The sequence below is a fragment of the Balaenoptera borealis genome (genome assembly GCF_965194805.1).
Source record: "Balaenoptera borealis genome assembly, chromosome: 3".
In the NCBI taxonomy this organism is placed as follows: domain Eukaryota; kingdom Metazoa; phylum Chordata; class Mammalia; order Artiodactyla; family Balaenopteridae; genus Balaenoptera; species Balaenoptera borealis.
The window spans coordinates 86,448,573-86,471,833 of NC_138866.1; the positions used below are offsets into that span (position 1 = coordinate 86,448,573).

The window sequence follows — 23,261 nt, forward strand, 5'->3', positions numbered from 1 at the left end:
ATGATGGCCATTCTGACCGGTGTGAGATGATATCTCATTGTAGTTTTGATTTGCATTTCTCTAATGATTAATGATGTTGAGCATTCTTTCATGTGTCTGTTGGCCATCTGTATATCTTCTTTGGAGAAATGTCTGTTCAGCTCTTCTGCCCATTTTTGGATTGGGTTGTTTTTTTTTTTGTTATTGAGCTGCATGAGCTGCTTGTAAATCTTGGAGATTAATCCTTTGTCAGTTGCTTCATTTGCAAATATTTTCTCCCATTCTGAGGGTTGTCTTTTGGTCTTGTTTATGGTTTCCTTTGCTGTGCAAAAGCTTTTAAGTTTCATTAGGTCCCATTTGTTTATTTGTGTTTTTATTTCCATTTCTCTAGGAGCTGGGTCAAAAAGGATCTTGCTGCAATTTATGTCATAGAGTGTTCTGCCTATGTTTTCCTCTAAGAGTTTGATAGTGTCTGGCTTAACATTTAGGTCTTTAATCCATTTTGAGTTTATTTTTGTGTATGGTGTCAGGGAGTGTTCTACTTTCATACTTTTACATGTACCTGTCCAATTTTCCCAGCACCACTTATTGAAGAGGCTGTCTTTTCTCCACTGTATATGCTTGCCTCCTTTATCAAAGATAAGGTGACCATATGTGCGTGGGTTTATCTCTGGGTTTTCTATCCTGTTCCATTGATCTATATTTCTATTTTTGTGCCAGTACCATACTGTCTTGATTACTGTAGCTTTGTAATATAGTCTGAAGTCAGGGAGCCTGATTCCTCCAGCTCCATTTTTCGTTCTCAAGATTGCTTTGGCTATTTGGGGTCTTTTGTGTCTCCATACAAATTGTGAAATTTTTTGTTCTAGTTCTGTGAAAAATGCCTGTGGTAGTTTGATAGGGATTGCATTGAATCTGTAGATTGCTTTGGGTAGTAGAGGCATTTTCACAATGTTGATTCTTTGAATCCAAGAACATGGTATATCTCTCCATCTATTTGTATCATCTTTAATTTCTTTCATCAGTGTCCTATAATTTTCTGCATACAGGTCTTTTGTCTCCTTAGGTAGGTTTATTCCTAGATATTTTATTCTTTTTGTTGCAATGGTAAACGGGAGTGTTTTCTTAATTTCACTTTCAGATTTTTCATCATTAGTGTATAGGAATGCAAGAGATTTCTGTGCATTAATTTTGTATCCTGCTACTTTACCAAATTCATTGATTAGGTCTAGTAGTTTTCTGGTGGCAGTTTTAGGATTCTCTATGTATAGTATCATGTCATCTGCAAACAGTGACAGCTTTACTTCTTCTTTTCCGATTTGGATTCCTTTTATTTCTTTTTCTTCTCTGATTGCTGTGGCTAACACTTCCAAAACTATGTTGAATAATAGTGGTGAGAGTGGGCAACCTTGTCTTGTTCCTGATCTTAGTGGAAATGGTTTCAGTTTTTCACCATTGAGAACGATGTTGGCTGTCGGTTTGTCATATATGGCCTTTATTATGTTGAGGAAAGTTCCCTCTATGCCTACTTTCTGGAGGGTTTTTATCATAATTGGGTGTTGAATTTTGTTGAAAGCTTTCTTTGCATCTATTGAGATGATCATATGGTTTTTCTCCTTCAATTTGTTAATATGATGTATCACGTTGATTGATTTGCGTATATTGAAGAATCCTTGCATTCCTGGAATAAACCCCACTTGATCATGGTGTATGATCCTTTTAATGTGCTGTTGGATTCTGTTTGCTAGTATTTTGTTGAGGATTTTTGCATCTATGTTCATCAGTGATATTGGCCTGTAGTTTTCTTTCTTTGTGACATCTTTGTCTGGTTTTGGTATCAGGGTGATGGTGGCCTCGTAGAATGAGTTGGGGAGTGTTCCTCCCTCTGCAATATTTTGGAAGAGTTTGAGAAGGATAGGTGTTAGCTCTTCTCTAAATGTTTGATAGAATTCGCCAGGGAAGCCATCTGGTCCTGGGCTTTTGTTTGGTGGAAGATTTTTAATCACAGTTTCAATTTCAGTGCTTGTGATTGGTGTGTTCATATTTTCTAGTTCTTCCTGGTTCCGTCTCGGCAGGTTGTGCATTTCTAAGAATTTGTCCATTTCTTCCAGCTTGTCCATTTTATTGGCATATAGTTGCTTGTAGTAATCTCTCATGATCCTTTGTATTTCTGCAGTGTCAGTTGTTACTTCTCCTTTTTCATTTCTAATTCTGTTGATTTGAGTCTTCTCCCTTTTTCTCTTGATGAGTCTGGCTAATGGTTTATCAATTTCGTTTATCTTCTCGAAGAACCAGCTTTTAGTTTCATTGATTTTTGCTATTGTTTCCTTCATTTCTTTTTCATTTATTTCTGATCTGATCTTTATGATTTCTTTCCTTCTTCTAGCTTTGGGGTTTTTTTGCTCTTCTTTCTCTAATTGCTTTAGGTGCAAGGTTAGGTTGTTTATTCGAGATGTTTCCTGTTTCTTGATGTAGGCTTGTATTGCTATAAACTTCCCTCTTAGAACTGCTTTTGCTGCATCCCATAGGTTTTGGGTCGTCGTGTCTCCATTGTCATTTGTTTCTAGGTATTTTTTGATTTCCCCTTTGATTTCTTCAGTGATCACTTCGTTATTAAGTAGAGTATTGTGTAGCCTCCATGTTTTTGTATTTTTTACAGATCTTTTCCTGTAATTGATATCTAGTCTCATAGCGTTGTGGTCGGAAAAGATACTTGATACGATTTCAATTTTCTTAAATTTACCAAGGCTTGATTTGTGACCCAAGATATGATCTATCCTGGAGAATGTTCCATGAGCACTTGAGAAAAATGTGTATTCTGTTGTTTTTGGGTGGAATGTCCTATAAGTATCAATTAAGTCCATCTTGTTTAATGTATCATTTAAAGCTTGTGTTTCCTTATTTATTTTCATTTTGGATGATCTGTCCATTGGTGAAAGTGGGGTGTTAAAGTCCCCAACTATGATTGTGTTACTGTCGATTTCCCCTTTTATGGCTGTTAGTATTTGCCTTATGTATTGAGGTGCTCCTATGTTGGGTGCATAAATATTTACAAATGTTATACCTTCCTCTTTGATCGATCCCTTGATCATTATATAGTGTCCTTCTTTGTCTCTTGTAATAGTCTTTATTTTAAAGTCTATTTTGTCTGATATGAGAATTGCTACTCCAGCTTTCTTTTGATTTCCATTTGCATGGAATATCTTTTTCCATCCCCTCACTTTCAGTCTGTATGTGTCTCTAGGTCTGAAGTGGGTCTCTTGTAGACAGAATATATATGGGTCTTGTTTTTGTATCCATTCAGCCAGTCTGTGTCTTTTGGTGGGAGCATTTAATCCATTTACATTTAAGGTAATTATTGATATGTATGTTCCTATTCCCATTTTCTTAAATATTTTGGGTTTGTTATTGTAGGTGTTTTCCTTCTCTTGTGTTTCTTGCCTGGAGAAGTTCCTTTAGCATTTGTTGTAAAGCTGGTTTGGTGGTGCTGAATTCTCTTAGGTTTTGCTTGTCTGTAAAGGTTTTAATTTCTCCATCAAATCTGAATGAGATCCTTGCTGGGTAGAGTAACCTTGGTTGTAGGTTTTTCTCCTTCATGACTTTAAGTATATCCTGCCACTCCCTTCTGGCTTGCAGAGTTTCTGCTGAAAGATCAGCTGTTAACCTTATGGGGATTCCCTTGTGTGTTATTTGTTGTTTTTCCCTTGCTGCTTTTAATATGTTTTCTTTATATTTAATTTTTGATGGTTTGATTAATATGTGTCTTGGCGTGTTTCTCCTTGGATTTATCCTGTATGGGACTCTCTGTGCTTCCAGGACTTGATTAACTATTTCCTTTCCCATATTAGGGAAGTTTTCAACTATAATCTCTTCAGATATTTTCTCAGTCCCTTTCTTTTTCTCTTCTTCTTCTGGGATCCCTATAATTCGAATGTTGGTGCGTTTAATGTTGTCCCAGAGGTCTCTTAGATTGTCCTCAATTCTTTTCATTCTTTTTTCTTTATTCTGCTCTGCAGTGGTTATTTCCACTCTTTTATCTTCCAGGTCACTTACCCGTTCTTCTGCCTCAGTTATTCTGCTATTGATCCCGTCTAGAGTATTTTTAATTTCATTTATTGTGTTTTTCATTGTTGCTTGGTTCCTCTTTAGTTCTTCTACATCCTTGTTAAATGTTTCTTGCATTTTGTCTATTCTATTTCCACGATTTTGGATCATCTTTACTATCATTATTCTGAATTCTTTTTCAGGTAGACTGCCTATTTCCTCTTCATTTGTTAGGTCTGGTGTGTTTTGACCCTGCTCCTTCACCTGCTGTGTGTTTTTTTGTCTTCTCATTTTGCTTATCTTACTGTGTTTGGGGTCTCCTTTTCACAGGCTGCAGTTTTGTAGTTCCCGTTGTTTTTGGTATCTGTCCCCAGTGGCTAAGGTTGGTTCAGTGGGTTGTGTAGGCTTCCTGGTGGAGGGGACTAGTGCCTGTGTTCTGGTGGATGAGGTTGGATCTTGTCTTTCTGGTGGGCACGTCCACGTCTGGTGGTGTGTTTTGGGGTGTCTGTGGCCTTATTATGATTTTAGGCAGCCTCTCTGCTAATGGATGGGGCTGTGTTCCTGTCTTGCTAGTTGTTTGGCATAGGGTGTCCAGCACTGTAGCTTGCTGGTCGTTGAGTGAAGCTGGGTCTTGATGTTGAGATGGAGATCTCTGAGACATTTTCGCCATTTGGTATTACATGGAGCTGGGAGGTCTCTTGTGGACCAGTGTCCTGAAGTTGGCTCTCCCACCTCAGAGGCACAGCCCTGATGCCTGGCTGGAGCACCAAGAGCCTTTCATCCACATGGCTCAGAATAAAAGGGAGAAAAAATAGAAAGAAAGGAAGAAAGAGGATAAAATAAAATAAAATAAAGCTATTATAATAAAAAATAAGAAAAAAATTATTAAGAATAAATGTTTTCAGAAAAAAATTTTTTTTTAATTTTTAAAAATAGATTCATTGATTTTTTATAATAAAAAATAAGAAAAGGGCTTCCCTGGTGGCGCAGTGGTTGAGAATCTGCCTGCCAATGCAGGGGACACGGGTTCGAGCCCTGGTCTGGGAAGATCCCACATGCCGCGGAGCAACTCGGCCCGTGAGCCACAACTACTGAGCCTGCGCGTCTGGAGCCTGTGCTCCGCAACAAGAGAGGCCACAAGGGTGAGGGGCCCGCGCACCGCGATGAAGAGTGGCCCCCGCTTGCCACAACTACAGGAAGCCCTAGCACAGAAACGAAGACCCAACGTAGCAATCAATAAATAAATCTTAAAAAAAAAAAAAAAAAAAAAAAAAAAAAAAAAAATAAGAAAAAATTATTAAGAAAAAAAATTTTTTTAATGAAAAATATGAAAAAACTTATTGAAAAAAATTTTTTTTAATTTCTAAAAATAGAAAATAAGGAAAAAATTATTAAGAAAACATTTATTAGGAAGAAAGAATTTTTTTAATTAAAAAAAAAAAACAAAAAAAAAACCGGACAGACCTAATCCTAGGACTAATGGTGAAAGCAAAGCTATACAGACAAAATCTCACCCAGAAGCATACACATATACACTCACAAAAAAAGGAAAAGGGGAAAAATTAATATATCCTGCTCCCAAAGTCCACCTCTTGAATTTGGGATGATTCGTTGTCTGTTCAGGTAGTTAACAGATGCAGGCACATCAAGTTGTTTGTGGAGCTTTAAGCCGCTGCTTCTGAGGCTGCTGGGAGAGGTTTCCCTTTCTCTTCCTTGTTCGTACAGCTCCCGGGGTTCAGCTTTGGATTTGGACCTGCCTCTGCGTGTAGGTCGCCTGAGGGCGTCTGTTCCCCGCCCAGACAGCAGGGGGTTAAAGGAGCAGGTGCTTCGGGGGCTCTGGCTCACTCAGGACGGGGGGAGGGAGGGGTACGGATGTGGGGCGAGCCTGCAGCTGCAGAGGCCAGTGTGACGTTGCAGCAGCCTGAGGCACGCCGTGCGTTCTCCCGGGGAAGTTGTCCCCGGATCACGGGAGCCTGGCCATGGCGGGCTGCACAGGCTCCCGGGAGGGGCGGTGTGGAGAGTGACCTGTGCTCGCACACAGGCTTCTTGGGGGTGGCAGCAGCAGCCTTAGCATCTCCTGCCCGTCTCTGTGGTCCGCGCTGATAACCGCGGCTTGCGCCTGTCTCTGGGGTCTGCGCTGTTAGCCGCGGCTCGCACCCGTCTCTGGAATTCGTTTAGGCGGCGCTCTGAATCCCCTCTCCTTGCGCGCCGCGAAACAAAGAGGCAAGAAAAAGTCTCTTGCCTCTTCGGTGGCTGCAGACTTTTTCTCGGGCTCCCTCCCGGCTAGCTGTGGTGCGCTAACCCCTTCAGGCTGTGTTCACGCCGCCAGCCCCAGTCCTCTCCCTGCGATCCGACCGAAGCCTGAGCCTCGGCTCCCATCCCCCGCCCGCCCCGGCCGGTGAGCAGACAAGCCTCTCGGGCTGGTGGGTGCTGCTCGGCACCGAGCCTCTGTGCGGGAATCTCTCCACTTTGCCCTCCGCACCCCTGTGGCTGCGCTCTCCTCCGTGGCTCCGAAGCTTCCCCCCTCTGCCACCCGCAGTCTCTGCCCACGAAGGGGCTTCCTAGTGTGTGGAAACCTTTCCTCCTTCACAGCTCCCTCCCATTGGTGCAGGTCCCGTCCCTATTCTTTTGTCTATGTTATTTCTTTTTTCTTTTGCCCTACCCAAGTACGTGGGGATTTTCTTGCCTTTTGGGAGATCTGACATCTGCCAGCGTTCAGTGGGTGTTCTGTAGGAGCAGTTCCACGTGTAGATGTATTTCTACAGTATCTGTGGGAAGGAAGGTGATCTCCGTGTCTTACTCTTCTGCCATCTTGCCCCCCATCTCCAGTTTAATTTTTTAAAATTAATTTATTTTTGGCTGCGTTGGGTCTTCGTTGCTGCGCACGGGCTTTCTCTAGTTGAGGCGAGTCGGGGCTACTCTTCATTGTGGTGCGCGGGCTTCTTATTGCAGTGGCTTCTCTTGTTGCAGAGCATGGGCTCTAGGCGCATGGGCTTCAGTAGTTGTGTCACACGGGCTCAGTAGTTGTGGCTTGCGGGCTCTACAGCCCGGGCTCAGTGGTTGTGGCACATGGGCTTAGATGCTCCGCAGCATGTGGGATCTTCCTGGACCAGCGATTGAACCTGTGTCCCCTACATTGGCAGGCGGATTCTAAACCACTGCGCCACCAGGGAAGTCCCTTCCTCTTTTAAAGGCTGCATAATATTCCACTGTATGTATTTGCCACATTTTCTTTTTCCATTCATCTGTTGATGGACATTTTGATTGTTTCTACCTCTTGGCTATTGTGAATAATGCTGCAGTGAACAAATGGGTGTAAAGATATCTCTTTAAGATCCTGCTTTGAATTCTTTTGGATATATACCCAGAAGGGGGACTTTGATGGATCATCTGATAATTCTATTTTTAATTTTTTGAGGAACCTTTGTACTGTTTTTCCATAGCAGCCAAACCATTTTACATTCCAGTAGTGCACCAGGGTTCTAATTTCTCTTTATATGCATCAACACTTACTGTCTGTTCTTTTGTTAGTGATTATCCTAATGAGGTAATATCTCATTGTGGTTTTGATTGCATTTCTCTAATGATTAGTGATGTTAAACATCTTTTCATTTGCTTGTTGGCCATTTGTGTATCTTCGTTGGAGAACTGTCTGTTCAAGTCTTTTGCCCATTTTTGAATTGCATAATTTTTGTTGTTGTTGAGTTATAGGAATTCCTTATGTATTCTGCATATTAACCCCTTATCAAATATATGATTCGTGAATATTTTCTACCATTTTGTGGGTTGCCTTTTCACTCTGTTGATTGTTTCCTTTGATGCACAGAGTTTTTAAGTTTGATGTAGATTTGTGTGTTTTTGCTTTTGTTGCCTGTGCTTTTGGTGTCATATCGAAGAAGTCATTGCTAAATCCAGTGTCCTGAAACTTTCCCCCTATGTTTTCTTCTCTGTTTTATTAATAGTTTCAAGTCTTATGTTTAGGTCTTTAATCCACTTTGAGTTAATTTTTGTATATAATATAAGATTATTGTCCAACTTTATTCTTTTGAATGTGGATATCCAGTTCTCCCAGCACCATTTGTTGAAGAAACTGTCCTTTTCCCATTTTGTGGTCTTGGCACCCATGTTGAATATCACTTGACCATGTACATGTACATTTATGGGATCTATTCTGTTCTACTGGTCTGTAGTGTCTGTCTTTATACCAGTACCACACTGTCATGATTACTGTCGCTTTGTAGTATGTTTTGAAATCAGGAAATATGAGGCCCCCAACTTGGTTCTTTTTTTTTTTATTTTTGGCTGCACTGGGTCTCTGTTGCTGTGCATGGGCTTTTCTCTAGTTGCGGCGAGCAGGGGCTACTCTTCATTGTGGTGTGCGGGCTTCTCATTGCAGTGGCTTCTCTTTGTTGCGAAGCATGGGCTCTAGGTGCGCGGGCTTCAGTAGTTGCGGCATGTGGGCTCAGTAGTTGTGGCTTGCGGGCTCTAGAGCACAGGCTCAGTAGTTGTGGTGCATGGGCTTAGTTGCTCTGCGGCATGTGGGATCTTCCTGGACCAGGGCTCGAACGCATGTCCCCTGCGTTGGCAGGTGGATTCTTAACCACTGCGCCACCAGGGAAGTCCTCTTCTTCTTTTTAAAGATTATTTTGACTGTTTGTAGTTCCTTGAGTTTCATATCAATTTTAGGATTTTTTTTCTCTCTGTAAAACATGCCATTGGGATTTTCATAGGGATTGCATTGATTGAATTCTATAGATCATTTTGGGTAGTATAGACATTTTAACAGTACTAAGTCTTCCAGTCCACAACCACAATGTCTTTCCATTTATTTGTGTCTTCTTTGGTTTGTTTTAGTAATGTTTTGTAGTTTTCAGAATACATATCTTTCACATCTTTGGTTAAATTTATTCCTAAATATTTTATTCTTTTTTATGCTATTGTAAATGGGATTGTTTTCTTAATTTCCTTTCTGGATTGGTCATTCTTAGTGTGTAGAAATGCAACTGATATTTGTGTGTTGATTTTTGTATCCTGTAAATTTGCTGAAATTGTTTAAATAGTTTTTTTGTGTGTTTGTGGAGTCTTTAGTTCTACCCAGTTTTCTAGTCCTACCAAATTTCCAGTACTATGTTGAATAGACATGGCAAGAGTAGGCATCCTTGCCTTTTACCACATCTTACAGGAAAAGCTTTCAGTTTTTCATCATTGAGTATTATGTTAGCTGTGGGCCTTTCATATATGGCCTTTATTATGTTGAGACAGTTTTTGTCTATTCCTAGTTTGTTGAGTGTTTATCATGAAAGGGTATTGAATTCTGTCAAATGATTTTTCTGTACTGGTTGAGAGGATCTTATGATTTTTGTCCTTCATTCTGTTAATGTGCTATATCACATTAACTGAGTTTTATATGTTGAACCATCCTTGCATCCCAGGTATAAATTCAACTTGGTCATGGTGTATAATCCTCTTAATGTGCTGTTGATTTTGGTTTGCTGGTATTTTGTTGTGAATTTTTGCATCAATATTCATCAGGAATATTAGTCAGTAGGCTTTTTTTTTTTTTTTTTTTTCTTGTAGGTTCCTTGTCTGGCTTTGGTATCAGGGTAGTGTTGGCCTCACAGAATGAATTGGGAAATGTTCCCTCCTCTTCAACTTTTTGGAAGAGTTTGAGGAGCACTGGTGTTAATTCTTCTTTAAATGTTAGGTAGAAATCTCCAGTGAAGCCATCTTGTCCTGGGATTTTTTTTGTTGGGAGGTTTTTGGTTATTATTTTAATCCCTTTACTAGTTATAGTTCTATTTAGATTTTCTATTTCTTCATGATTCAGTCTTGGTAAATTGTATGTGTCTGGGAATTTTAAAGTAATTAATTAATTTATTTTTTGGCTGTGTCGGGTCTCAGTTGCAGCACGTGGGATCTTCACTGAGGCATGCGGGATCTTTCGTTGAGGTGTGCAGGCTTCTCTCTAGTTGTGGCATGCAGGCTTCTCTCTAGTTGCGGCATGTGGGTTTTCTTTTCTCTAGTTGTGGCGTGCAGACTCCAGAGTGTGTGGGCTCTGTAGTTGTGGTGCGTGGGCTTAGTTGCCCCACAGCATGTGGGATCTTAGTTCCCCCACCAGGGATCGAACCCGTGTCCCCTGCATTGGAAGGCAGATTCTTTACCACCGGACCATCAGGGAAGTCCTGTGTCTGGGAATTTATTCATGTTTTCTGGATTGTCCGGTTCATTGGTGTATAATTGTCCATAGTATTATAATCCTTTTAATTTCTGTGACATCAGTTATAATGTCCCATTTTCATTTCTTATTTTAGTGATTTGCATTTCCTCTCTTTTTTTTTCTTAATCTAGCTAAGGGCTTGTCAATTTTGTTCAGCTTTTCAAAAAACCAACTCCTAATTTATTTTTTTCTGTTGTTTTTCTATTCTGTAATTCATTTATCTCTGCTCTAATCTTTATTATTTCCTTCCTTCTGCTGTCTTTTGGTTTTGTTTGTTCTTCTTTTTCTAGTTTCTTGAAGTGTAGTTAGATTGTTGATTTTTAGATCTTTCTTCTTTTCTAATGTTTACTGCTATAAATTTCCCTCTTACTATTGCTTTCACAGCATCCCATAGATTTTGGTAGGTTGTGTTTTCATTTTTATTTGTCTGCAGATAGCTTCTAATTTCCCTTGTGATTTCTTCTTTGAGCTCCAGATGTATTTTTAACTTTAAGGTTGTATGGAATATAAAATGATTTCAGGGTTTGGTAATTAGGGGAATACAAATATGGGAAATAGCAGATCCTGTTAAAACAGCAAAAACCTAGATTATATATTTCTTTGTTCTAGGTCTTCTTCTGTTTGCATGTGCTAAAAAAAAGGAGGGGAGTCCATTGAGCTAGTAAATAGTGAACAAAAAAGGTGCCATTTCAATAGACATTTAGTGACCATCCACTGAGCACAAACCACTATACCCAGCACTGGAGATTCAAAAATGCAGAATACATCATCTCTGTCCTGAGTTTCAGTCTTGCATGAAGGATGAGATTAGGTTGTTGGTGACGCAGTAACTTAATGAAAAGAAACTTGGCAGAGAATATCAGCATTTAGGAGCAATGCCATCTTTACCCTCTGCCCATGCTACCTGGAGTTATTTAACACTACTGTCCTTTAAAAAAATCATTTTTTTTTCACTAGGCACAACACCATTACTGGGAGATGGCTGACCAGGTTCCAAGCTGTGTGGGACCCTAAACAAGAAGACTGTATCATAGTCGGCAGCATGGCCCATCCACGGCGAGTGGAAATCTTCCATGAGAGAGGAAAGTGGGTGCACTCTTTTCTTGGTGGAGAATGCCTTGCCTCTGTGTGTTCCATCAACGCTATGCACCCAACTCGGTATATTTTGGCTGGAGGTAACTCCAGTGGGAGGATACATGTTTTTATGAATTAAGAAAGTTGCGGAGTTTTTGGTTTGACAACACCGATTTGTTCAAATTAATCAGTGTCTAAGGAGCCCAGTAATTCACGTGGCTTAGTCTGTTTACTTGGTAATATGTTCTATTTTTAGCAAATACAAAATTGCTTTGTTAATAAGAACTGTGAGCAGAAGGTACTTTTAGTAAGAGAGAAGCCTTGGAGGTTGTTTCTATAGGATGGCGAGGGAATTAAAGGGGAGACTGTGATGCCTTCAGCACTTTTAATCAGGCAGAATGTTGAGAAATTCTAACATAAATTATAAAGCTTTGAGTGATCAGTATTTTGGTTGTTTTTGTGGTTTTGATTCTATAGTGATATATAGATTTGTGGTTTTTTTAATAGTTTGCAGTAAATATTTATTTCTAGACTCATACACTGGAAGGGCTCCTGAAAGGTCATCTAACTCAGTAATTTTGAAACTTTTGAGTTTTTAAACTGAGCACCTTTTTTCCCCCTTGCCTCTAAATTAAATCTTACATGAAATCCCAAGAAATTGCTGAGAAGCTTTGGTTCACTTGGGCAGGGCCCGTGTCTGTGTGTGTTGACCCTTTCCCTCCCGCTCCTCTACATGGCTCCTGAGACACAGCCAAGGAATCCCAGGGCTTGTAGGCACAGGGTTTGGATCTACCTGATTGCTGTAATCCAGTATGAGATTACCTTCAGACCAGTGTTTCCCAGACTGTGGTTTGTAGCTGTTCACGTGAAATCAGTTAAGTGGCCATGAACAGTGTTTACAAAAATGAAAAGGAGAGAAATAGTAAAGAATAGCAAACATAATTAGAGTAAGTATTCTTTTGTGAAACTTAGTTCCATATGCATACATATTTGTAGGTATACATGCATACGTATATTCTGACGTAAAATGTATTTCTTTATTACTGTGGTACTGTGGGTCATGGTTAAAGAAGTAAAAGCTCCTGACTTAGAAAGTCATAGACAGCCTTATCTGTCCCTGTCTTTAAACTCTCCAGAGGAGATTCAATAACCTGGGGAAGTGTTATGAAATACCATTTTTGGAATTTCTTCATAAAAATTTTTTTTTCAGAAGCTATGGCAATTTGAATGTGTCTGTTGTTGGATATTACTAAATCAGTGACTAATATTACTGTGTGACCTTACCTATCCAACTTTTTCCATTGTTCTTCATTGCCAAACTACTACTGAAAGCCTGTTGTAAATAGCTTCAGCAATATGTTTGATTTCTAAGAGGAAATATTATCTTTTCATAATTGTATATCACAGAAATAAAGTGACGTGTATCATTTCCTTGAACATTCTTTTCTTAAATAATTTCCTTCTCTGTAATTAAAGTCTAAATAAGTTTTGAGGCTTAGTTTATTAATAGGTTGTGGGTGTTTAGAAGGAATAGGATTTCTCTGTTTTCTTGGTGATATGTATACAGGAATTGATAAGCAAGGTGGAAATATTAATTTATGAAATGCAAAAAGTAAGGTTATGTGAGGTTGAGGTATATTTAAACTGTCCTGGAAATAGTAAATGAAACCTTTAGGCTCCCTTTCCCTTTTCCACGCCACTTAATTTTACAGGTTCTAGAGTGGCTAGTTCTGTGGGAGTTGTTCTTTTAAGATGTTGAAAACTACTCTCGATCAAATTAGTACTATCATTTAAGCTTTGAATACTTGGTGGTATACTTGGTGCTAATTGCCTGGCTTCTGCACTAAATGTTAGCAAATTCTTGATGTTTCTCACTTTTCTGGTTTCTTTTGCCACTGTAGCTTCATAAGCTGTGCTATTTATATCCTATTCTACTTAACAGAGTTCTGTCTTCTTGAGGCGGTGCAGGAAGGAGAGTAGGAGAGTGAGTGGGGGACTTGTTTCTTGGTGGTAAGCTCTATAAAAGAGCAGTTGTTTAAATCTAGAAAGCACGTAAAGGACAGTTGCCTCCCTTAGGACATCCTTAAACTGTATTCTGTTGTGAAGGGCACTTCTCCCAGAGACTCGCTTAAAGCTGTGTGGCTTCTGTAATTATGTGTGTATTATGATTGCTCTCTCCCTTCCGGATAAACCTTTTTTGTTAGCTGGCCTTTATAACATCTCATAAGCATGTAAGCTCTGAATTCTCCTGTAGTTATTTTCTTTGAGATGCCTGACCTTTTTTAATGTGACGTTAAGGAGGAAGGAGATGATCTCATTTGGGGTGGATGGAGACTTGGTCAGACTAAGAGAGACTGCAAATGATTAGGAACTGATAGAATCTGAATTGCTTAAGACCCATTTTAGTATTCTGTCCTTTGAGTTAACCTTTCCACAGAGAAGACTTTGCAAAGGTAGTTCTCCAGGAAAGCAGAGAGCTTTAGGGCTGTGGATACAAAGGTTTAAATACTTTCAGTCAGTGTACAGTACATGAGAAGAGGAGGAGGGCAGAAACATGTGCCTTCTGTATCAAACTTGAGCGGAAGAAGTATATGCACTCTGTCTTCAGATTCCAAAAACTTAGGCGTCTCGTTTGTTAGGCTGTCCCTTCTGATTTAGTACTTTTGTTTTTCCTTGTTAGTACAGAGTTGATGGCCAGTAATGAGTTTTAGTTTTAAGACAGCATAGACCCATAATTCTGGTTCATGTGGCTGTAAATGTTTGACTTTTCAAATGAAAAGGTGGAATTTTGTGAGGAAGATAATATTTAGCACAGTTACACAGAGCAAGGAGTAAAACATCTTAAGGTATGTTTTTCTAAAATGGAAGCTGTGCAAAAGGAAATGTTTTAAAAATATCTTTTGCGCGTTTTACTCCACTCCATCAGCATGTTGTAGGGGTGTGTAGAGGAAGCCTGTTCATGAGCTAAAACCAGAAGTGTGTTCAGGTGCAGAGGGGCTTGGTTGTGGTTGAGGCACCCTAAGCAGGGGCCTTGAAAGGATGTGTGCATAGCTGAGTCGTCATTAGTTATCCAAAGAAGGGCTATAGGGACTTCCCTGGTGGCACAGTGGTTAAGAATCCGCCTGCCAATGCTGGAGACCCGGGTTCGAGCCCTGGTCAGGGAAGCTCCCACATGCCGCGGAGCAACTAAGCCAGGGTGCCACCACTACTGAGCCTGCGTTCTAGAGCCCATGAGCCACAACTGCTGAGCCCATGTGCCATGACTACTGAAGCCCGTGTGCCTAGAGCCTGTGCTCCACAACAAGAGAAGCCACTGTAATGAGAAGCCTGCGCACCACCAGGCTTAAAATAAATAAATAAATAAGTAAATTTATTTTTTAAAAGGCTGTAGCTCTAAGTCTGTAGGATCATGGGAAACCACTCGCATCCAGTGGTTCTCACGCTTTTTTACTCTTCAGATCATTTTAAGCAGAGACTCCTGTCATTTAAAAAAAAACAACTTCCCCGGGGACAGGGCACTGGATATCATTTTATTTTTTTATTAATTAATTTATTTTTGGCTGCATTGGGTCTTCATTGCTGCACATGGGCTTTCTCTAGTTGCAGTGAGCAGGGGCTACTCTTTGTTGTGGTGCACGGGCTTCTCACTGCAGTGGCTTCTCTTGTTGTGGAGCACTGGCTCTAGGCACACGGGCTTCAGTAGTTGCGGCACGCGGGCTCTAGAGCGCAGGCTCAGTAGTTGTGGCGCACGGGCTTAGTTGCTCTGCGGCATGTGGGATCTTCCCAGACCAGGGCTTGAACCTGTGTCCCCTGCATTGGCAGGTGGATTCTTAACCACTGCGCCACCAGGGAGGTCCCTGGATATCATTTTAAAGGTAATAGGAACCTCTTAAAATTTGGAAGTAAGTGACATAACCTGATCGGTGCTTTAGCAAGATGATCTAGTGGCAGAATGGAGGGTTGGAGGGCAGGTAGAACTGAAAATAGGAAGATTAGATAATAAGCTAGTACAGTGGACCCTAGTCTCACCTTTTATCCTCATGGAATTTAGAAGACCATTACCAGTCCATAGCCACAGAGTGATGGTTACAGAATCAGATGAGATAGTGTTAAAGGAATGTATGTTGTTAAGTTGTAAATATGAGGTTTGTAATTGTAGTGGTGATATCATTCTGTTCCCTTCGTAGGAAGTGTTTGCTGTTCTCTCTCTTACTCCAGGCTTACGAACACTGGTGCAGAAGCTGGACCATCTAGATTCTCCTTTGGGCTCTGAGACTGTGTGTAACCTTGGGAAAATCATTTCTTGGTTTTCCTCATCAGAAAAACGTGGTCCAATTCATCTCCAAAATTATTCCACACTTACAGCTTCTAAGTTCTTAATAGTATTTATTTTTTGGGAAAGAACAAGGATAATAGATGGCTGTAAACAAACAAAATGATTATTTTAAATAATTCCAGTCGCAGACAGCAGTCAGCTGTGTAAATCCCACTGGTATCCTTTTATTATCCTTTTATCTATGTGTTGTTAATTTTAAGGAGGAGAAAGTGAGATCGGCTGTAAGTTAAAAAAAAAAAGAGTCCACTCTTCTATGATATTTAAATATTTATTTACGTTTAAAAATAATTTTCATGGCACCAATGATTTTATGCTAACTACATACTGCATATGTAGAAAAAAGTACATTGCTTTGAAGGAAAATGTAACTTAGAATTTTTGGCACACAAAAGGTTAACAACTATATATTTTTTTAATGAAACTAAGAAATTCACATTTGCAGGTAGTTTACCTTCTACTGCTTAAAGATGCAGTACACTATTCTTTAGTAAGAGTTTTATTTCCTCTGATAGATGAAGCTGTGGAAACCACTGCTTTTTCTACAATGAGATCAAAACTAATTTTGAGAGAAAATAGGAGACATAGTGGAACACAGTAAAATCAGGTTAAAAACTTGAACAATTTTTAATAATGGGGAGATACCAAAAAAGACTAGTCACCAGCAAAGGAAGTTTGTTATTCAAGCACTATTTGAAAAGCAAATTGAAGGAAACTTTTCTATCTGTATTTTGTGGGATAAGCCCTGGAAAAAAATAACCCAAAAGTCTCTGTTCAGAGAGCAAAATCCAGCTGTAGGAAGTGGTATGGACTATTGTACTGTTAGAACTCTAGACACAAGTACGTACCAGGATATGGAATACTGCATCTGTCTTTAATGTGAATATGAAAGGTCAGAGTCGAGGCTATCACTCACTGCGTAGAAACACCATATTCTACAGACTGAGGTAGGAACACTACACTAAAAGGTAATCTGCTATGTTGCATAAGACAGTAGATATCCAGGTTAAAACCAGCCCCCTATTTCCTGACAGCCTTTTCTTCTCTGAGTCTACTTTTTACTCCAATCCTGTGCTAATAAAGCCTTTCCTGTGTAGATGACAAGTGGCAGTGGCTAGTTGGTTCTAAGCGATCCCTGATCTTTACTAGGATCTCCCTCTGTTTTTGTCTTGTCACTTTGAAATTAGATGTTTGTAATTCTGCCCAAATTGTTGCTGGTATGGAAATGATCAGACAGGCCCTCCTCCATGCTTAGATTCTGGCTGCGTTTTAGCATTCCAGCGCTTGATCTTGCTCATCTTGGCATCAGACATCTCTTTGCTGGTTGGTTGTTCGAGCACCCTTTACACAAGCAACCCCAGTGCCTCTACTGGGAAATGATCCCGGATCTTTAACACATGTCAGGAATTGGAGCAGAGCTGACCCTCTTTCTGCTTACACACTGGTAAGGAGCAGTTTTATTGTTTAGATCGGGGTTGGCAAATTATAGCCTGTGGGCTAAATTCAGCTCACTGTCTGTTTTTATAAATAAAAATGTTATTGGAACACAGCTTTGCTCCTTTGTTTATGTATTACCTATGGCTGTTTTGTGCTAAGATGGCAGAGTTGCGTAGTTGCCAAAGAGTATGGCCCACAAAACCTAAATAAAAAAATATTTACTATCTATCTGGCACTTTACAGAAGAAGTTTGCCGACCCCTGGTCTAGATAAAAGGGCAATTAAAATTTCGAAACACAGCACCACCCCCAACCTTAAAAAAGGAAAAACTCCGTTTATTCCATGGCTATTCGATTCTATATGTGGACATGGTTCTGCCGTCTCAGAGGACAGACTAGGGGAAAGCAGATCTACACGTGACTCATTTTCTTCTGCATTTGGGGCTGCCCAGCATCATAGGGTGTCAGTAGCTGCTCCACTGTTAATGTGGGTCCCAGGAATATGTCCACTGACTGTCCTTACATAAGTCCTCAGGCCCCAGATGACTTAGAAATCTCTCCCTGAGATGAAAACAAGATCTTGTGTGTGAGTGGTTGTAAAAGTTGCAGAGCTCGGGCCTCGGACCCCACACTCACCCTCCACATGCTGCGCTTCTGCATGCTTCCACGGCTCCCCTCGGCAAGGATGGCAAGTGCTTTCCTACAACTTTCATTTTCCCAGTGCAGAGGATGACGCTAGGGGGCAGTATTTCTACATCTAAGTCTTGGTCTCTGCCACATTCACCTTCTTTTGTAGGCATCTCTTAGAACTCCTATTTAAAGAGATTCTTTTCCTGGTCCCTTCCCAGGCTGTTTGTTGATCTTGGAATTCTATTTTCTGAAGCTTTTCATTCTCAGGATCAGTTTCTTCCTTGTATCGTTTAAGTGCGTCAGGCTCTATTTTTCTTAATCCATAAAGTAAAAACAAAATATGAATTGATAAGAAAATAACATTTTGTTGTTAAAATATAAATTGAAATAGTCTTTTTTGGGGGGGGAGGGTGTTGTACAAAATAAGTACTGCTCTGTGATCTCAACAGTCTCTCAGGTACCTTAGCTCTGTTAACTTCACTTAGTCCTGCATTTCTGACAGTTCTATCCCTGGCACCACTGAATTCACCTAATGCTTCTGGAGCACTATAAAAGTCTTGAGGTTCTTCAGAAAAAAACGCCACAGAAGTCTAAGTAAGTTCATTATACAAAACTCATGGTGACGCCCACTAGGATCTAGTCTAAGGGGACAGACTTACCCCACCCCTGCTGCTGCTGCTGCTGTAGTGGTGGTCCCTTCAGATGCCCACTCTGCTCAGATTTGAAAGAAATAAAAGGAAAAGAAAATCCAACTCAGACCGTCATAAGAAGCAACTTTCCATTTAATCATTCTACACGGATGTTTACTTTTTTTTAAAAGCTCTGTCTGGGAAGAAAACCTAGACAGTCCCCATTGTCCAGACCCCTGGCCTGCCCTGCTGAGGCTGCAGTGATGAGTCTACTGGAACTGAGTAGGAAAGCTCCTGCAGGATGCAGAAGACAACAGCTCTCTAGTCTCCAACTAGTGTCCCATCTACTAGGTGACACTACTGCGAGAATCAGTAATAATAAAATAAATTATTTTTGATATTTTCAAAATAATACACATCATCTATGAAAAATCAAAATTCAAAACCAAAAATTTTATCCTGCAAATTGGGAGGATGAGAAACAGAGTTGCCGAGCCTTTCTTGAAAGAACCTCTGAAGGAAATAAGTTTTCCCAGTTAGTTTAGACAAGGCATGAGCCTATCCCTTTCTTCTTCTGGGAAACGACCCTCCTAGGCTGTGGACTTTGAGTCATGAGAGGAGGACTTGGTACATGTGCCGATGGTTCCGCGATGGGTCCCATTGCTGGGAATGGGTAGCCGGGCTCCTTGGTCCACCTGGCTAGTTATTGGGAGGATTCCTGCCTTCTCAGGTGTCAGTGAGCAGGCTCACCACTGAGCGGATTTTGCAGGCAAACCATCGCCTGAGGGGACAAAAGTATTGATAGTGGAATTGTTCAAACTCGGGGGTCTGGCGGATATCGCGGAAAAAGGCAATGTCAAGGTCAGACTCAGTAAGGATGATCAGGAGGAGGAGCAAAACAAAGAGGAGTCCCATGGTCACAAGGAGCAAACGGAGGACACTTAAAACAAACTTATTCACCTGTTCCTCCTCTGGCTTGCCGTGCCCCTGACACAGGGCCCTCAGCTCTCCCCCAAGGGCCTCCATCTCTGCAGCAGTTGGGGTGCTGGCCTCAGACTCCTTCTCCTCCTCAATGCTGCAGGTGGCCCCATTGATCTGCCGGGAAAGCAGCATCAGCTCCAGGCTGTGCTCGGCCACAGGGGTGGGCAGCACGCTGTCTGCAGGGCTGTAGGCCTCGTCCGCGATCACGGCGACTCGCTCATTGCTGTCTGCCCGGCTGCTTCTCACGTGAGGCAGGAAAGTGTCCCCGTGGGAGGAAGAACGCACCGGGGTGGAGTGGGCACTGTCCCGTAGGGACTCGAGGCCTGGAAAGGCAAAAGGAAAATGAGCAGGCCTTCTGTGTGCCGGCACCCACTTCACTGTCAGGTGGAAGCAGCACCCATCCTGCTTTATCTGGTCACTAAAATCTTAGGAAGCCGCTTTGCACGCCCCACGTGACCAGCAGCAATGGCCACTGCACTCTGTTTTGATGTATCAAGAATAGGACAAGAGAAGCAGCAGGAACTAGAGTGGCATTGGTTGAAAGTTTCTTTTTGCTTATAGTTTTGGCCATATTGGTTAAAGATTCTGCCTTTCCTGCCTTTGGTGTCCTGGGCCTGGCTTTAGCCCAATTTGAAAGAGAATCGCAGACTATCCCTGACCCAACCAGAGCCGGGGTCATGGTTCAGGGAGCCGAGGGCCTTGAGAGGCAGGAATGTGGAGGAGACTGTGTTTTGCCCAGCTGGGCCTCATCAAATACAGATTCTGGAGCCGAGTGTCCTCCTAACAACCCGGCACGCAGCTCCTTGAGCTCATGAGCTCATCTTTTGGATTTCTGCAGTTGCTGTCAGTCTCCTCAGCCTCCCAGTTCTAGCTGTCCTGACTCTGTGGGAGGTAAAAACCTGATCTGTTCTTCCTAAGTGCTCTCCCTCTCTTTTCGCCTTAGACTGAGCCGGGTCCAGAACAGGCTGACAGCTCCCCTTGCTTTAGCTGCTCCAGAGTACAGAGTGGTCTCTGAGACGATCTTGTTGCATCAGTGGGAAATTCTCTTACATTAGTTAGGAGAAAGGGTCTTCTGCCCCTAAAACTACTCATTATCTCTTTACTTTCTTAGATGGAACATCTCTTTCTTTCCAGGGCTCAAAGCTCTAGTAGGGAAGAACAGGAGCTGGTTACTCCCCTCAACCAAACAGCAGCCACCCAGGCCAGAGGATGTCAGAGCTCAGTCACCAAGTGTGGCCCATGTCATAGTGCTCCCAAGGAAATGGCTTCTTGTTTCAAGTTCAATGTCTGTATTTTCTACTCCTGGCCATATTGGTGGTTCCAGAGTGGCTCTCCCTGCTTTTGTGGTCCACATCAAGAGAAGCTCGTCCCCTTCTGTTGCTCTGAAATCGACCCTGACTGCCCCAGATAGCTGGATACCCAGCTAGTAAAGGTAAGACCTAACCAGGGCCGATTACGGAGTTTTCTGGTTCTGGGCTGGCTTCAAAAGCCCCAAGGTCTCTTTTAAAAGGTGCCAGTAACATTTCAGAAGTAGTGTATCTCATCTTCCTTGGCTTCCTTGGTAGGTAGCCAGTTGCAGCCAGGCCGCCTGCCTGCCCAGCTTGCTGTAGCCCGTCTCGGCATACACACAGTAAAAGATTCTCCATAGGAACGAACCCTGGGTTACGAACGAGTGGCTGGCATGGGCAGGGGAGATGGCAGCCCCCTGCTATCCGCCTCTGCTCCCCACCACCTCACCATTAGTATATTAGCCACAGCTCTCAGCTCCTGCTTTCAGAAGCTGCACTGTCCTGGCTGTATTTCCTTTGTCCCTATGCTATAAAATACTTAAATTTGTATAATGTTTTAAACTTGTTAAAGCACTTCCATTTTATCTTTAAACAACTTCATGAAGTGGTGAGGGCAAGAGGTTACAGTCATGTCGTTGGTTGTTACTGGCAAAGACAAGGGTAGAATCCAAGCCTCTTTCTATTCCATGGTGCTAATGATCATGCAGTTGGATTCCGGGGAGTGGAACAACAGGCCAGGATGAATTAAGTCAACAGCCTGCACCTGCCTTAGACTTAGGTCCCAATTGCCCAAGAAACTGTTGTGAAATAAGGTGAAATTAAGAGCCTGTCCCTTGTTCCGGAGCCTTTGATGTTCCTCTGCTCTCTGTTTTCCCCAGTGTTCCTCCCTTCTTCCCCCATTTGCATGTGTGTAGCATGAGAAACACGTACCTGGGAGTGTGAAATGGGTTTCTGATAAAAGAAACCTTTCCAGGCTCTGATCTTACATGTTGCTGGTTCAGCTCCTTTCCCAAGTACTCCTCTGGCTCCCTGTTCTCTGGAACCTCAGCCCCGTTGCACAGGGCACCTCACACCCTTTCAAGGGCTGTCCCCTCACAAGGACAGCTCTGACTGCCAGATCTTCCAGTGTATGACCAGCATAGCTGCCGGAAGCCACTTAGTGCAATCATAGCCTGGCCTACAATTCAGCCCTAAGCTTACTGGGGAAGGTGAGAGGCAAAGGCTGTGACATCAGAAAGAGCAAATCAGAGGGACACCAGAAGCCACATTATAGTGAGTTGTTGGTGCTCTCAGTAAACAAGATAATGGCTACATATGTATTTCTAAGTAGAGAGCCTGACAAACAAAATTACTCAGTAAATGTTAGTCTTCTGTTCCCCCAACAGACCTCACCTGTAAAGTTAAGGTTATTCCTATGCTAGGTTAGTCCTGTACAGAATTTCAGGTTTCACTAGAAACCACCACTCGCCTCAAACCTGTTACTCTGGGATGGATGGGGTGGGTGCCGCGGGTGGGATCTGGGTGAGTGGCACAGCAAAACAGAGGGTGTCTTTTTACCTTGGAGGTGCTCCAGCTGATCGCCTTGCCCAGAGGTGGCTCCCAATGGGCGGGGGGGCACAGTGGTCAGGAGCCTACCCTGGAGCCGGGGCCCCATCCTCAGGATGCGCACACTCAGGGGCCGAAGGCAGTGATTAGTCAACCGGAGCTGAACTCGGACTCTGGTGTGAATCTTAATCAGACTCTTCCCCATGGTGGCCCAGGAAGGCAGGTACTTCTTCAGTGGAAACCAGCTGATCTCTTCATGGGAACCAGCCAGGCAGGGAAGGTACAGAGGGAAAGGATGGGAAACCAACTGATCTCATGCCATGACAGCCCTTTCGCAGTGCCTCCCATGCTGGAGAGAAAAGGTTGGCTCTGAGAGTCTCAGAGCAGACTGAGCTGCAGGGAAAGAGCAGCTCTGAGAGGCCAGCGTTATCAGGGGACTGGATTCAGTCAGAAGGACTTAGAGCTATAAAAGGTAATGCTTTCCCAGCCAGTAGCTGTTTCCCTGAGGCCCGTATAAGGGCCCCAGACCTCTCAGAGGGTGAGGAACAGAGAGGGCAGGGAATAATCCCAGAGAGTAGGGGAAATCGGGACTGTCCCAGAAAATCCAGGATGTGAAGCTACAAAGAAAATGGCTTTGGGTTGGGTGGCTCTGAAGTGTGAGGCGGTGGCTCTGGGGCTGGAAATGGCCTGCGTCCCCTCCTCCACTGGGATCTGCGCTATTTGTCTGGCTGCCCCATGGGGCACAATGGATGAAAGGAACTGACATACCTGAGCGTCCTCTCTGGGTCAGGCCTGTGCTAATAACATGTGTTATCTTGGCATCCCCGAGAGCAGAGGGCAGGGCCAACCAATGCAGTCTTCTTTTTAAGGGTCTCAGTTCATTGAGATTACATGGTTTCATTCAAACTGTAACATTACGTTAATGTTTTCGCAGTTTTCCCCACTGTTTTTGGAGATAGCAAACAAAGCTTTCCCCTGGAAAAGGCAAATGGTTTCTGTGATATTAACTTATGTGCCGTATGGACTATAGGAAAGACAATCCCTGATGGAGCGTGAACCAATTTCAAATGTCCATAACTTCCTGGGAGTTTTGATGGTTTGTGT

At 42.3% G+C, this 23,261-nt stretch overlaps 2 protein-coding genes across 11 annotated transcripts in view; one reads left to right on the forward strand and one right to left on the reverse strand.

The window, feature by feature from the left end:
* Window positions 1-12,751, forward strand: part of WDR76 (WD repeat domain 76) — a 63,854-nt gene extending 51,103 nt beyond the window's left edge. For all 6 annotated transcript variants that reach the window (XM_082388778.1, XM_082388780.1, XM_082388781.1 and 3 more), the window contains one exon: window positions 11,198-12,751. In XM_082388778.1, the coding sequence (XP_082244904.1) occupies window positions 11,198-11,453 (256 nt within the window). In that variant the 3' untranslated portion in view covers window positions 11,454-12,751. The remainder of the gene's footprint in view (window positions 1-11,197) is intronic.
* A 108-nt stretch (window positions 12,752-12,859) lies between these two features.
* FRMD5 (FERM domain containing 5) overlaps window positions 12,860-23,261 on the reverse strand; it is a 410,262-nt gene continuing 399,860 nt past the window's right edge. For 3 of the 5 annotated variants that reach the window (XM_082388788.1, XM_082388786.1, XM_082388789.1), the window contains one exon: window positions 18,478-19,646. In XM_082388788.1, the coding sequence (XP_082244914.1) occupies window positions 19,069-19,646 (578 nt within the window). In that variant the 3' untranslated portion in view covers window positions 18,478-19,068. Of the gene's footprint in view, window positions 18,425-18,477; window positions 19,647-23,261 lie in introns of those variants that run through there. The other 2 variants (XM_082388787.1, XM_082388790.1) reach the window with 2 other exon arrangements.